This window comes from Lonchura striata, chromosome 2, assembly GCF_050655825.1.
Source record: "Lonchura striata isolate lonStrDom1 chromosome 2, ASM5065582v1, whole genome shotgun sequence".
In the NCBI taxonomy this organism is placed as follows: domain Eukaryota; kingdom Metazoa; phylum Chordata; class Aves; order Passeriformes; family Estrildidae; genus Lonchura; species Lonchura striata.
Window position 1 is genome coordinate 506405 of NC_140704.1, and position 13576 is coordinate 519980.

At 71.6% G+C, this 13576-nt stretch overlaps 2 protein-coding genes across 4 annotated transcripts; one reads left to right on the forward strand and one right to left on the reverse strand.

The window, feature by feature from the left end:
- Window positions 1-583: 583 nt before the first annotated feature.
- ABCB8 (ATP binding cassette subfamily B member 8) lies at window positions 584-5647 on the reverse strand. Its single transcript, XM_077790139.2, has 16 exons — window positions 5538-5647; window positions 4657-4930; window positions 3650-3805; window positions 3477-3571; window positions 3302-3407; window positions 3057-3218; window positions 2888-2973; window positions 2719-2816; window positions 2490-2595; window positions 2351-2384; window positions 2077-2213; window positions 1869-1963; window positions 1584-1717; window positions 1336-1483; window positions 785-1035; window positions 584-705 (listed from the first exon to the last, which is right to left on the reverse strand). Exons 1-16 carry the CDS (start codon window positions 5612-5614, stop codon window positions 625-627), a joined length of 2040 nt encoding a protein of 679 aa, XP_077646265.2. The 5' UTR covers window positions 5615-5647; the 3' UTR covers window positions 584-624.
- Window positions 4735-13392, forward strand: ATG9B (autophagy related 9B). Of its 3 annotated transcripts, none has more exons than XR_014953191.1 (15): window positions 4735-6016; window positions 7622-7754; window positions 7898-7941; window positions 8061-8127; window positions 8210-8364; window positions 8888-9029; window positions 9179-9927; window positions 10043-10196; window positions 10661-10840; window positions 10917-11162; window positions 11229-11413; window positions 11948-12050; window positions 12519-12600; window positions 12726-12832; window positions 13138-13392. XR_014953191.1 is itself a non-coding variant. In XM_031503771.3 (15 exons), exons 2-14 carry the CDS (start codon window positions 7625-7627, stop codon window positions 12815-12817), a joined length of 2331 nt encoding a protein of 776 aa, XP_031359631.3. In that variant the 5' UTR covers window positions 4839-6016; window positions 7622-7624; the 3' UTR covers window positions 12818-12832; window positions 13138-13392. The 3 variants fall into 3 exon arrangements, 2 of the variants coding, with proteins under 2 accessions (XP_031359631.3, XP_085428997.1); XM_031503771.3 differs by having other exon boundaries at window positions 4839-6016; window positions 8063-8127; window positions 8206-8364; XM_085572871.1 differs by lacking the exon at window positions 4735-6016 and adding an exon at window positions 6041-6826 and having other exon boundaries at window positions 8063-8127; window positions 8206-8364.
- The last annotated feature ends 184 nt before the right edge of the window (window positions 13393-13576 follow it).

The window sequence follows — 13576 nt, forward strand, 5'->3', positions numbered from 1 at the left end:
ACAGTGTGACACAGGACGACACCCTGTGCAGAGGGGACACAGATGGCACAGTGTGACACAGGGTGACACCCTGTCCAGAGGGGACACAGGGTGACAGAGGGGACACATGTGGCACAGTGTGACACAGGGTGACACAGATGACACAGGGTGACAGTGTGACACAGGGTGACAGGGGTGACACAGATGACACAGGGTGACAGTGTGACACAGGGTGACAGGGGTGACACAGTGTGACAGGGTGAAAGTGTGACAGAGGTGACACAGGTGACACAATGTGACAGGGTGACAGTGTGACAGAGGTGACACAGTGTGACACAGTGACAGAGGTGACACAATGTGACAGGGTGACAGAGGTGACAGTGTGACACAGAGTGACAGAGGTGACAGGTGACACAGGGTGACAGGGTGACAGAGGTGACACCGGCCGCTCCGGGGGCAGCGCGGCAGGGGGGCGGGGCCAGCCCACAGACCACGCCCACATACACGTCACTCCCTCGGCCTCGCCCCCTCCGCTCCGGCGCGAGGGCGCCCCCGGGCGGCCCGGAGGCCCCATGGCAGCGCCCCGCACAAAGCGCAGCCCGGCCGCCTTCCTGCCCGGTTTATTGGGGGGCAGCGCGGCCGCCCTCAGGAGCCCTCCTTGGTCTGCCGTCGGATGAGCTCGGCGTACAGGCCCCCGCGCCGCAGCAGCTCCTCGTGCGTCCCCGCCTGCGGAGACAGCAGGGACAGCTGGACGGTGCCGCTCACCTGCGGGGCGCCGCCCGCGCCCGCCCCGCCGCCGCCTCACCTCGGCCACGCGGCCGCGGGCCAGCACGGCGATGAGGTGCGCGCCGCGGATGGTGCTGAGGCGGTGCGCGATCAGCAGCACGGTGCGGCCGCGGGCCGCGCGCTCCAGCGCAGCCTGCACGGCGCGCTCGGCCTGCGCGTCCAGCGCGCTCGTGGCTTCGTCCAGGATCAGCACGGCCGGGTCCTTCAGCAGCGCGCGGGCGATGGCGATGCGCTGCTTCTGCCCCCCGGACAGCGCCGTGCCGCGCTCACCTGCGGGACACCGCGGGACACCGTGGGCACGCTGCGCTGCGCCATCCCAGGGGACAACCCCACCCAGAGCCAGGGAACCCCCAGAATGTCCGTGCCACAGCAGCCCGGGGAAGCCGCCCCAGCCCGCAGCCGAGGAGCTGCCACACCCGGGCCCAGCCCGCCCGCTCGGAGCCCAGCGCGGCCGCAGCTCGCCGTGGCGCAGCGGAACGTCAGCGGTGACCAGCGGCCGGTGTCCCGGCAGGACTGGGATCCCTCAGCTGGGGTCCCACGCCTGCCTGACCCCTCCCGCCCCGGCCATACCCACGACGGTGTCGTAGCCCTGGGGGAAGCTGCGGATGAAGCCGTCGGCGTTGGCGAGCCGGGCGGCCTCGTACACCTCGGCGTCAGAGGCTCCTGGCTTCCCGAAGCGGATGTTCTCCATGATGGTGGTGCCAAACAGCACCGGCTCCTGCAGCGAGACCCTGGCCCTCAGTGCTGAGCCCCAGCCGGGCTGTCCCCGTCCCCAGGGACAGCCGGGGGGTCCCGGCCAGCATCAGCCCCGTCCCCACCTGGCTGATGAAGCCGATGACCTGCCCCCGCAGCCAGGAGGGGTCCAGGCTGGCGATGTCGTGCCCGTCCAGGGTGATGGTTCCTGCCGTGGGCTCATAGAACCGCTCCAGCAGCGCTGCCACCGTTGACTTCCCTGGAGAGGAGACCCCTGAGCCCCCCTGCCCTGGACCCCTGGCTCCAGCGGCACCGGGAGGTTCCCAGTCCCTGGCATCCACTGGGCGCCCTGGGCAGAGGAGTGGGGCGCAGGAGGATGCACCCAGGGAGAGGGTGGGGGGCACCGGTACCTCCTCCGGAGGGGCCCACGATGGCCACGGTCTGGCAGGGGGGCAGGGTGAGGCTGAAGTCCTTTAGGACAGGGTAGTCAGGCCGGGTGGGATAACTGCAGAGAGAGGAGCAAGGGCTGCAGGGCTGTGGGGACATGGTGCCAATCCTCCGTCCTTGGGGTGGCTTGGGGGGCCATGGGGGGCCAGGCAGGGGCCTGGTGGGACCCACCTGAAGGAGACGTGGTTGAAGCAGATGTGGCCGCGCAGAGAGTGGGCAGGGATGGAGGCTCCTCCTTGCAGTGGCACGGGGGGCTCCAGTCTCAGCAGCTCGAAGACACGGGCACCAGCACTCAGACCCCGCACCACCTGTGGGGGGACAGCAGGAACACCTCATGGCCCCCCAGACCCCACCTCACCCGCAGAGAAGGTGATGAAAGCAGCTCCAGAGCCCCAAACCCGAATCCCCAGCCTCAGGGGGTGCCAGGATCCCTCACCCCACCTACCTGGCCCATCAGGATGGAGATGCTGGCCAAGGACCTGGGATGTACAAGGGCAGAGATTGAGCTCAGGGCTGTGCCCAGGCAGGCTGTGGGGTACAGGGGTGCCAGGGGAACAGGGGGTACCACTGGGTCCTGCCCTGACCTTTGCACCGTCTGCGAGGCCACCAGGAAGGACATGAGGTCACCAGGCGAGAGCTGGTCTCCAGCCATCAGGGAGCCACCGACGAAGATGGTTCCCAGGACGATGCCTGTGGGGTGAGGGCAGAGCTGGGATTTGAAGGGGACGTGCAGAAGGGGTGTTGGGAGGAGGTTCTGCCCAAGGGAGTCCCACCCCAGAGCCCCCCAGGTCCCACTCTGTGGCCCCTGCTCACCATTGAGCGCCAGGTTGGAGAGCCCCTGGAAGGCGGCGATGCCGAGTCCCAGCCGCTCGCTCAGATGTCCGGCACGGTCCACCTCGTCACGGAACAGCCTGGGGCAGGGATGGGCTGGGGTCCCCCCTGCCACACGCCCACCACCCCCAAGCTCTGCCCTCCCCCTTACCCTGCCTGCTGCTCCTCCATGGCAAAGGCGCGCACCGTCCGCACGTTGCCCAGAGCCTCGTCAGCCACCACGGTGGCCTTGGCCACCTGCAGGAGAGCGGGGACAGTAGTGGAGACACCCCACTGCGGCCTCGGGGCTGGCGGGACAGGGGCTCTCGGGTGAGGGTTACCTGCTCCTGTGCCTGGCGGGAGAGGCTGCGGAGGAAGGCACCGATGAAGGCGCCGGCGCCCACCAGCGCAGGCAGCGCCACGAGCAGCAGCCCCGTGAGCTTGGGCGAGAGCAGGTACAGCGACACGAAGCAGCCGACGGTCTGGGTGCCGCTGCGCAGGCCCTGGGGGGGACACAGTGGCTGGGGGGGACCGCCGGGCTTGCCCAGGAGACAGCTGAGCTCACCCTGGAGGTGGCCGGGCTCACCTGCGAGATGGCCAGCTTGAAGGAAGACTTGAACTCCTGGATGTCGGCCGTCAGCCGCGCCACCAGCTGCCCCGTGCGTGTGGCATCAAAGAAGGCCACCTCCTGCCTGCCGGGGGAGCAGTGGGTGGGGGGCCCTGGGCACCCGTCGCTCCCGTGCCCCGTCCCCGCGGGTTACCTGAGCAGGGCGCTGAAGAGCGCCTTGCGCATGTTGCCGGCCACCCGCTCGCCGACACGGGCCAGCAGCGCGATGTACCCAAAGGTCAGCAGGCCCTGCGGGGCGGGGGCGTCAGGAGAGCCGGGGGCAACCCCGGGACCCCCCACCCACCCTTTTGGGGGGTCGGCACTCACCTGCAGGCAGTAGATGGCGAGGAGGCGCAGGGCCGGGCGCCGCACCTCCCGCAGGTACGCGGGGACGTGGCCGCGGGCACATCGGGCCACCACGTCCACCAGCTGGCCCAGCAGCACCGGGATGCGCACGTTGAGCAGGGCCGCGCCCAGCGCCAGCTGCGCGACAGGGACAGGGCTGTCACCGTCTGGACAGCAGCATGGGGGTGCCAGGCCATTGTACCGGGACAGCGGGTGGCTGGCGCAGCACCGGGACAGGGGGTGTCACACCGTGGCACTGGGACAGTGGCTCTCGTGTCAGCACTGGGACAGTGTGTGTCACACCATAGCACTGGGACAGTGGCTGTCACACTGTGGCACTGGGACAGGGGGTGTCACACCGTGGTACCAGAAAGTGGCTATCTCATGTCAGCACTGGGACAGGGGGTGTCACACCGTGGCACTGGGACAGTGGCTATCACACCGTGGCAGCGGGACAGTGGCTGTCTCGTGTCAGCACTGGGACATTGGCTGTCACACTGTGGCACTGGGACAGGGGGTGTCGTGCCATGGCATTGAGACAGTGGATATCACACCGTGGCAGCGGGACAGTGGCTGTCTCGTGTCAGCACTGGGACATTGGCTGTCACACTGTGGCACTGGGACAGGGGGTGTCACACCGTGGCACCGGGACAGTGGCTGTCTCGTGTCAGCACTGGGACAGTGGCTGTCACACTGTGCCACTGGGACAGCAGATGTCACACAGCAGTGGGTACCAGGATGGTGGGTGTTACGCAATGGCACCAGGACTGTGGCTGCCATACCCTGAACAGGGACCATGGCCATCACGCTGTGGCACTAGGACAGTGACAGCCAGTGCCAGTCGCTGGGAAGGCGGGTGCCGTACCATGTCAGTGGGACAGTGGCCATCGTGCTGAGGCACCGGCACAGTGTGTTACCCCACGGCATCGGTGTGTCACAGGGACAGTGGGGACAAGGGCGGCCACGGCCACCCACTCGGCCCTGCTCACCACAACGGCAGCTGAGAGCGCCAGGAGCTGCGGGCGCAGGAAGGTCCAGAAGAGCGGCCAGTCGAAGGGGGTCTCCGGGGGGGGCTCGGGAGGCTCGGGAGCAGCGGGGGGCACGGCGGGGACAGCGGCCTCCTGGCAGCGCGCAGCCGTGCGCAGCAGCCCCAGCGCCACGCAGCCCGCGGCCGAGCCGGCCACGAGCAGGCGGCGGGGGGCCGGGAGCGCCGCGGGCAGCCGGGGGGGCCCGGCCAGCCCCAGGCGCCCCCCATATCTGAAACTGGGGAGAGGGGCGACTGAAGCGACCCTGGGGGTGGGTGAACCTGGGGGAGCCCCCGCGGATCACCCCAGGAACCTCAGAATGCCGTCTCCCCCCGCCGGGAGTTGTGTTCCTGCCTCCAGCGGAGCCGGGGCCCCCCAGCACCGCCCGCAACCCCGGAGTGCTGGCTCCCCCCACCCAGAGCTGGGGTGCCCCCACACCCCAGGGGCCCGCGAGTCTGGGAACCCCCGGACACCGCAGGGCCGCCGAGGCCGAGCTCCCCACGCCGCCCCACGCCCAGAAGTGGAGTCGTCCTCCCGAGGGAGCCCGGGGCTCCCCAAAACCCGCCCACGTGTTGCCCCCGCCCCGACTCCCGTCCCGCTGCTCCGGGAATCCCACGTACCCCATCACCTCCCGGGAGCCCCGGCCGCCCCGCGGTCCCCCCACAGGGATCCGGCTGTCCGGGAGCCCCAGCGAGTTTCCGGCATCCCTGGCTGCCCCGCAGCCCCACTCGCACCCCCGGGACCCCCGCGACCACCGAGTCGGGGCTCCTCCCAGCAAGAGTTCCCGCGGTCCAAGGGCCCCGAGGGTCCGGGATGCTCCCGGGATGCCCTGCACTCCCCGGTACCTGCGCCCCGGGATGGAGGGCGGCCGGAGCCGGGCCCAGGCGCCCGCTGCCCGCAGCAAGAGCACCGGCAGCGGCATGGCGGCTCCGGGCGGGGGCGGCACCGGGGGCGGCACCGGGCGGCACGGGGCGGGACCGGGGCGGGACCGGGGCGGGAGGAGCCCCAGCACCGCGGCCCGGGCCCTGCGCCGGCCCCGACCCGTACCGGCCCCTCCGCGGCGCCTCCGGCCCTTTCGGGGCTCCGCGCCCCGACCCCGCCGATCTCCGCTCCCGGCACACCCGCTCCTCCCGGGGCCCCTCCGGACTCCCGGACCCGCAGCGGAGCCCCGCGCCGGAGCTCCGAGCGCGCACCGGCACCCCGAGCCCCGCCGCTGCCCGGGGCTGCCGCCGGTGCGGCCATGGCCGGCGGCGGGGCCCGGGGCGGCCGTGGGGCCCCTTGAGCGCCGGCACCGGCGGGGACCGGGCCGGCACCGAGCGGCCAGGTGAGCGGGGACGGGGCAGCGGGTACCGGGGGTGGCGGAGCCCGCTGTCCCGGAGCGGGGTCGCGCCGCTCCTCCCCGGGGTCCCTCAGCCCGGCCGCTGCCCCGGGAGCCCCGGGCGGGCAGCGCGGGGCCAGCGCGGCGGGTGTGACCCCTGCCGCCGTGGGGTGCCCGGTCCCCACGTGTGGTCCCGGGCCACTCGCGGGGGTCACTGCCGAGCCCCGTCCGTGTTCTTACGGCGCAGCCGTGTGTCACATGTGTCACCACCGGGGCTCGTGTCACCACGGCGGTGTCACCCTGCCGTGTCCCCACGGGCAGGTGTCCGTGTCCCCATGCGGAGTGGCGGTGACACAGGTGACGCTGCGGAAACACACGTGTGTCCCGGCAGGGTCACCGGGGCCGCTGCCGGGGGCCGCTGTGTCCCTCGGGTGCCACGTCCCCTGGGCTCTGTCCCTGGCCCCGGGGGTGTCCCGGCTGCCCGGCCCGGGGATCCCCGGGCCCCCCCAACCCTTTACCCTCGCGGGCTATTTTCGGGCTCCGCGGGTATTTTTGGCTCCCCGATGCGGAGCTGGTTGGGGACGGGCCGTGCCGGTGTCACCCGCCGGGACACCCGATCCCGGGGGATGCGGCCGCTGTCCCCAAGGGGGAGTTGCACAACCGGGGTCGGGTCCCTCTTGCTGCATCAGCCCCGCGCCGTGAGTCAGCCGCGGGCAGGTGGGGCCGGACGGTGTCACCTGCGGCCACCGGCCTGGCCGGACACCGGCTGCGGCCACCGCGGGGGACGCTGGTGACGCGCGGCGCTGCGGGGCGGCGGTAAGGGGACCGTGGTGGGGGTGAGCGGGGGGTCCCGTCCTGCCCCAATGGTGGGGGTCCCATCCTTCCCCAGGCTGTGATGGTCTCTTCCAAGGGTTTGGGGTCCCTTCCAAGAGTTTTGGGTCCCGTCCTCCCCTGTGGGGGGCTGTCCTCCTGCCGCAAGGTCTGGGGTCCTGCCCTCCCCGAGAGGGCTGGGGGGGGGTCCGGTCCTTCCCCGGGCCGGGGGTCCGCAAGGCATAGAGAGACCACCAGGGCTCAGGACTGGTCCTGAGCTGCTCCCGCTCTGGGCTCTCCCCTGGCTGCGGGGATGGCGTGTCCGTGGTGAGTGCGGCCTGCGGGGTGTCTGTGGGTACAGGAGTCCATGGGGAGGGGGGCTCTGTGGGGAGGAAGGCTGTGGGGGGCTGTGGACACAGGGGTCCGTGGGGAGAGGCGTCCCCCCACTCGGGCCGGGCAGCACAGCACGGCCCGGGGGATGGCTGGGGGAGGTATTGGGGTCCCTCGGAGTTTTCAGGGGGTCCGTCCCGGGGAGCCCTGCAGGCTCAGGGCAGGCTCTGGCACCGGCCTGGCCGGTGGGACAGGACGGGCCGGTGGCACCTGCGGTGTCACCTGCCCGCGGCCGGGGCCAGCTCAGGCCACCCGAATTCGGGGCACGCGGGCGGCGCTGCGGCACCGCAGCGGCATTTCCGGTGCCCCACACCTGCCCCGACCCCTCCGGCCCACGGCGGCCCCACGGCGGCCCCACGGCGGCCCCACGGCGGCCCCACGGCGGCGGCGGGTGCTCACGTTCCCCGGCAGGTGATGGCGGAGCGGGGAGAGGAGGACCGGCAATACCGGCAGTACCGGCGGCTGGAGGATTGTGAGGAGGACTCGCCCCCCGGCGAGGAGGAGGAGGAGCAGCTGCTGCTGCACGTCACTGAAGGACCGACAGGTACTGGGGTCCCGTCCGGCGGGGGATTCGGGGTCCCACGGGCTCTTTGGGGACCCCAGGTGGTGTTTCTGGGTCCTGGGTGGGGCGCGGGGGTCCCATGGAGGGGTGGTACCACACCTTACCTGCCGTGTTTTTCCCCCCAGACTCGTGGCACCACATTAAGGACCTGGACAGTTTCTTCACCAAGATATCCTGGCACAGCCCCTGGTGGCACTGTGGGGGGCATGGGGGAGCATGGGGTGACTCCGGGGATGGGGGGGACGTGGGGGGTCCGTCACCTCTTCACAGTCTCCTTAACGCCCCCACACATCTACCAGTTCCACCAGAGGAATGGCTTTGCCTGCGTCCTGCTCTCGGACGTGCTCGAGCTGGTGTAAGTGATGCCACGTTGTCACCGTACGGTGCCACGCAGCTGTGACACCGGGGTCCCACTGACCCCCCGTCCCCCCAGGCAGTTCCTGTTCGTCGTCACCTTCAGCACATTCCTGCTGTGCTGCGTGGACTACGACGTCCTGTTCGCCACGCGCCCGCTCAACCACAGCCACGTCCCCGAGCGTGCCAAGGTGACGCTGCCCGACGCCGTGCTGCCCGCCCCGCAGTGCGCCCGCAGGTGGGCAGGGGACGCCGGGGGACGCCGGGGGGTTCTCAGCGCTGTGGGTGGCACTGGGGTCCCAGCGGTGTGGGTGGCACGTGTGTCCCCAAAGGGCCAGTGGCGGCGGGTGGCTGCTGCTCCTGCTGCCACCTGCGTGGCCGTGCAGAGGTCCCAGTGCCACCAGCGCGGCTTTGTCGGGTCAGGTGCCACTGGTGTGGCTGCGTGGGGTCCTGGTGCTGTGGGTGACGTGTCCCCAGCTGTCTCTTGAGACTGCAGTGGCTGTGAGGTGGTTGGTGGCACTGGTGACACCTGTGTTTCTGCAGGCTTGGTGGCAGTGGGTGGCCGCTGCCTGTGAAGGGTTTGTTGGCCCTGCTGACACTTGTGTCCCCACAGGCCTTGTGTCAGCAGGTGGCATCTGGCTTGGCTGGCACTGGTGTGGCTGTGGAGGGTTCCAGTGGCACCGGTGACACCTGTGTCTTCCTAGCACAGGAAGACACGGCACGGGGGCTTGGTGGCACTGGTGACACCCGTGTCCCCGCAGGCTCCGTGGCAGCGGGTGGCTGCTGTTCCTGCTGGTGCTGGCGGGCGCGGTCTGGCTGTGCCGCCTGGTCACGGCACTCCGGCGCCTCGTGGGATACTGGGAGATCCGGAGCTTCTACATCCGCGCGCTCGGCATCCCCGCGGTGAGGGGGGCTGGGGCCGCTGGGGGGGCCGGGGTCCGGGCTGGGCCGGAAGGGGCCGCGGGGCGCCGGGCCACGCCAAGCCACACCGGCGCCGCGCGGCGCCGGCCGTGCCCGGGTGCCCAGCGCCGACCCCCGTGCCGTTGCCGCAGGAGGAGCTGTGCAACCACAGCTGGCAGTCGGTGCAGGCCCGGCTGCTGGCCCTGCAGCGGCGCCAGCCCCTGTGCGTGCCGCGCCGGGAGCTGACGGAGCTCGACATCCACCACCGCATCCTGCGCTTCCGCAACTACACCGTGGCCATGGTCAACAAGTCCCTGCTGCCCGTGCGCTTCCGCCTCCCGCTGCTGGGCCCCGTGGTCTTCCTCACGCGCGGGCTGCAGTTCAACCTGGAGCTGCTGCTGTTCCGCGGCCCGGCCGCGCTCTTCCAGAACACCTGGAGCCTGCGGCCGCAGGTGAAGCGGGCGGGCGCGCGGCGGGCGCTGGCGCGGGGGCTGGCGCGGGCGGCCGTGCTGCTGGGGGTGGCCAACCTGGCGCTGTGCCCCTGCGTGCTGGGCTGGCGCCTGCTGCTCGCCTTCTTCAGCTACGCCGAGGGGCTGAAGCGGGCCCCGGGCAGCCTGGGCGTGCGCCGCTGGTCGCTCTACGCGCGCCACTACCTGCGCCACTTCAACGAGCTGGGCCACGAGCTGCAGGCGCGGCTGGGCCGCGGCCACGCGCCGGCCACCAAGTACATGGACTCGTTCAGCAGCCCGCTGCTGGCCGTGCTGGCTCGCCACGTCGGCTTCTTCGCCGGCTCCGTGCTGGCCGTGCTCATCGTGCTCACCGTGTACGACGAGGACGTGCTGACGGTGCAGCACATCCTGACGGCCATCACACTGCTGGGGCTCGTGGTCACCGTGGCCAGGTGGGTGCCGGAGCGGTGGTCGCGGTGGCCGGGTGGACGGGCCGGACTGTGCCGTGCCGTGCTGGGCCGGGTGGGCAGCGGGGGCTAAGGCGGGACCCCGCCTGTGCCCCTCCAGGTCCTTCATCCCGGACGAGCACGCGGTGTGGTGCCCGGAGCAGCTGCTGCAGCGGGTCCTGGCACACGTGCATTACCTGCCCGAGCACTGGCAGGGCCGCGCCGGCCGTGCCGAGACACGAGCAGAGATGGCGCAGCTCTTCCAGTACAAGGCGGTGGGTGCAGGCCCCCACTGCCCGAGACCCTCCTCCCCAGCACCCCACTCCCCTGGGACCATCCTCTCCCCACAACTCCTCACCCCCAGCATGCCACAGACCGGGAGCCCCATCCTGGGACTTCCCAGCCTCGGGATCCCCAGCCTGGACCCCTCAACACTGGGACTCTCTGCTCCAAGGCCCCATTGCCCTGGGACTCCCTGTCCTGATCCCCTGCCCCTGGACCCCCACACTGGGACCCCCTGCACCAGGGCTTCCCACTCTTGAGGGACCCCCATCCCAGGAGCCTCCTGCTTTGGAATCCCCCACGCTCAGACCCCTTCACCCTGGGCAGCCCTGCCGAGGACTCCCCTCCTCAGGACCTACTGCCCTGATACCCCCACCCTGGACATCCCACCCCAGGGCTTCCAAGCCTGGGGCCTCTGCCCCGGGGCACCCCCAGATCCCACGGCCCCCCACCGCAGGTTTTCATCCTGGAGGAGCTGCTGAGCCCCCTCGTGACACCCCTGATCCTCATCTTCGCCTTTCCCCCGCGCGCCCTCGACATCGTGGACTTCTTCCGCAACTTCACGGTGGAGGTGGCGGGGGTGGGCGACATCTGCTCCTTCGCGCAGCTGGACGTGCGGCACCACGGCAACCCGCAGGTGGGGCCGGGGCCCGGGGCGCGGCGTTGCGGGGCCGCGTGTCCCTGCGGGGCTGTGCCACGTCCCTGTCCCGCAGTGGCTGTCGGAGGGACACACGGAGGCTCCCCCGGAGCGCCAGGCGGAGCACGGCAAGACGGAGCTGTCGCTGATGCGCTTCGCCCTGAGCAACCCGCGGTGGCGGCCGCCGCCGCCCGCCCGCCGCTTCCTCGGCCACCTCCAGGCGCAGGTGACCCGGGACGCGGCGGCCGCGCCCGCCCCGCGGCACCCGCTCGCCGAGGGGCCGCTGGCCGCGTCCCTTCTGTCCGAGGACTCGGCGCTGGCGGTGAGTGGGGGCGCGCCGGGGGCGCCGCGGGGTGTTTTGGGTCTCCCCTGACGGGTGTCCCCTCAGCCCGAGGGGCTGGTGACGAGCGTCTTGGCGGCCAGCGGGCTGCTGGCCCGGGACCCGCGCCTCGGGCAGCCCTGCAGCACGGCCAGCGCCACCGCCAGCCTGCTGGCCTCGCTGCGGAGCCCGCTGGGGACACCGCCCTGCGCGGCCCCCGACAGCCCTGCGGAGCACCAGCGCCCCGGGGACAGGTGGGGACGCGGGGCGGGGGCGCGGGGAGCGGGGACGGGGCTCGGAAGGGTCTCAGGGCAGCCAGGGTGTCACTGGGGGGCTGTCGTGGTGGGCAGGAGCGTTGTGCTGGGGATGGGGGATGGACGGGTGTCACGGCAGGGAAGGGGTGTCACAGCGAGGAGGGGTGTCGCGGCAGGGAAGGGGTGTCACAGCAAGGAGGGGTGTCGCGGCAGGGAAGGGGTGTCACAGTGGGAAGAGGTGTCACAGCAAGGAGGGGTGTCGTGGCAGGGAGGGGTGTCACGGCAGGGAAGGGGTGTCACAGTGGGAAGAGGTGTCACAGCGAGGAGGGGTGTCGTGGCAGGGGAGGGGTGTCACAGTGGAAAAGGGGTGGCAGGGAAGGGGTGTCACGGTGGGAAGGGGTGTCACAGCGAGGAGGGGTGGCAGGGAGGGGTGTCACGGCAGGGAAGGGGTGTCACAGTGAGGAGGGGGTGTCACAGCGAGGAGGGGGTGCTGTGGCGGGGCTGTCACCCGTGCCGCCCCTCCCGTGCCCCAAGGCCGGCGCTGAGTGAGTCGCGGCTGCGCAGCCTGAGCCGCTCGGCGCTGCTGGCCGAGGTGGCCTCCGCCGAGATGAGCCTTCACGCCATCTACCTGCACCAGGTGCGTCACCCGCGGTTCCCGGGCTCCCCCTGCCCACAGCGCCCCGGGGCACGGGTCCCTTGGGGTTCCCTGGTGTCTCTCACCAGTGTCACCACCTGTGGGCTCTGCCTCACCCCCGGGAGCCCTGCCTGGCCCTGGTCTCTTGTCCCCTGTCCCTTGTCCCCAGAGCCATTCCAGGCGGCCCCTTCCCTCCCTGACCCGCTGGGTGACCCCTCTGTTCCTGGCCGCTGCCAGATGGGGCGCTGGGGATGGGGCACCGCAGCTGGTGTCACCCTTGTTCCCCCTTCTGCCACCCCGTTGGGGCTGGGGAGTGTCCCAGGCTGAGGGACCCCTGTCCTGCTGCCCCTTGGGGGTCTCCGGGTGCCAGTACTGGGCGCTCTGCTGTGTTGGGGGGCTCTGGCTGCCTCTGGGGGTGTTGTGAGCGCTAATCCGGGCTCTCTGCCACTCCCTGACCCCTCTGCCCCCCAGCTCCACCAGCAGCAGCAGCAGCAGCCGCAGGGGCCGAGCCCCCAGCCCGCGGGGGCACCCAAACACCCCTTCGTGACCACAGGTGAGCACCGGCCCGTGGGGTGTCCCAGGGGGTGGGGGGCACTGCTGACCCCCCCCACCGCGGGGCTGAGCCTGGAGCTGGGCCAGGGGGGGTTCTGGAGGTCCTGACCGCCCTGTGCCCCCCAGGCTCGGCTGCCCGGGCCTCGCAGCTGCGGGAGATGCCGCTGGGCGGGTGGGCCGAGGAGGAAGAGGAGGAGGAAGAGGAGATGATGACGTAGCCGGGCCTGGCGCCGGTGGGTGGGGCCGGGGGGGCGCGGGGACCCCGGGACTGGGACGTGGAAAGCCCCGGGGGCGTTGGGGGCGGGAGACGGAACCCCTCAGGGCTGGGGGGCCTGGTGGCCCCCAGGGCTGAGGCTGCAGGGACTCGGGAGGGATACCCCGGGACACGGAGGGGCTGGGCACAGGGACCCCCGGGCTGGGCTTCAGTGGGGTCTGGCTGCCACGTGTGCTGGGTGCCCAGTGTTGGGGTCCCCACTCCAGGGTCCCTGCCCTGGGGTCCTGCTCTGGGGTCCCCGCTGACACCCCGTTCCCTCTGCAGGGTCCTGGTTGTGCCGAGACCCCCCGGAGGTGCCGGGGGAGCTGCCAGGGGCACATGGGGGGCTCGCCGTGCCCGCTATGCTGCCAGGGGGGCCCTGTGTAGGAGCCCCCTGCTCGGGGCGTCCCTGGTGACCCCACTACCGTGCAGAGCCAGGGGTGCTGCCAGGGTGCCCCCAGGTGCTGTTTTTGGGGGGGCAGAAGGCTGGTGCCCCCCGTGGTGCCCCAAGCACCAGCTGAAATAAAGGTTTACAGAGGGGCCGTGCCGGCTGGCTGTGCCTGGGGTGAGCTGGGGGTCCTGGGGGGCCGATGCCATGGATGGGGTGTGACAGTTTGGGGTGACACCGGGGTTGTGGGCTGGTGGCAGCGGTGGTGCTGGCAGGGAGTGCAGTCCCCTGCAGCCACACAGGTGGGAGCCGCAGGGCCACAGCCCTCCCCGCGTT

What these genes read in the sequence shown, in the direction of transcription:
- ABCB8 (XM_077790139.2), bottom strand. Translation starts at nt 5,614, where the DNA reads ATGCCGCTGCCGGTGCTCTTGCTGCGGGCAGCGGGCGCCTGGGCCCGG. An exon ending in CCCGCCAGGCACAGGAGCAG is followed by an intron (nt 2,974 to 3,056) that starts GTAACCCTCACC and finishes GCTCTCCTGCAG; the next exon opens with GTGGCCAAGGCCACCGTGGT. An exon ending in ATGGAGGAGCAGCAGGCAGG is followed by an intron (nt 2,817 to 2,887) that starts GTAAGGGGGAGG and finishes TCCCTGCCCCAG; the next exon opens with GCTGTTCCGTGACGAGGTGG.
- ATG9B (XM_031503771.3), top strand. Translation starts at nt 7,625, where the DNA reads ATGGCGGAGCGGGGAGAGGAGGACCGGCAATACCGGCAGTACCGGCGG. An exon ending in CTCGTGGTCACCGTGGCCAG is followed by an intron (nt 9,928 to 10,042) that starts GTGGGTGCCGGA and finishes GTGCCCCTCCAG; the next exon opens with GTCCTTCATCCCGGACGAGC. An exon ending in GGCACCACGGCAACCCGCAG is followed by an intron (nt 10,841 to 10,916) that starts GTGGGGCCGGGG and finishes CCTGTCCCGCAG; the next exon opens with TGGCTGTCGGAGGGACACAC.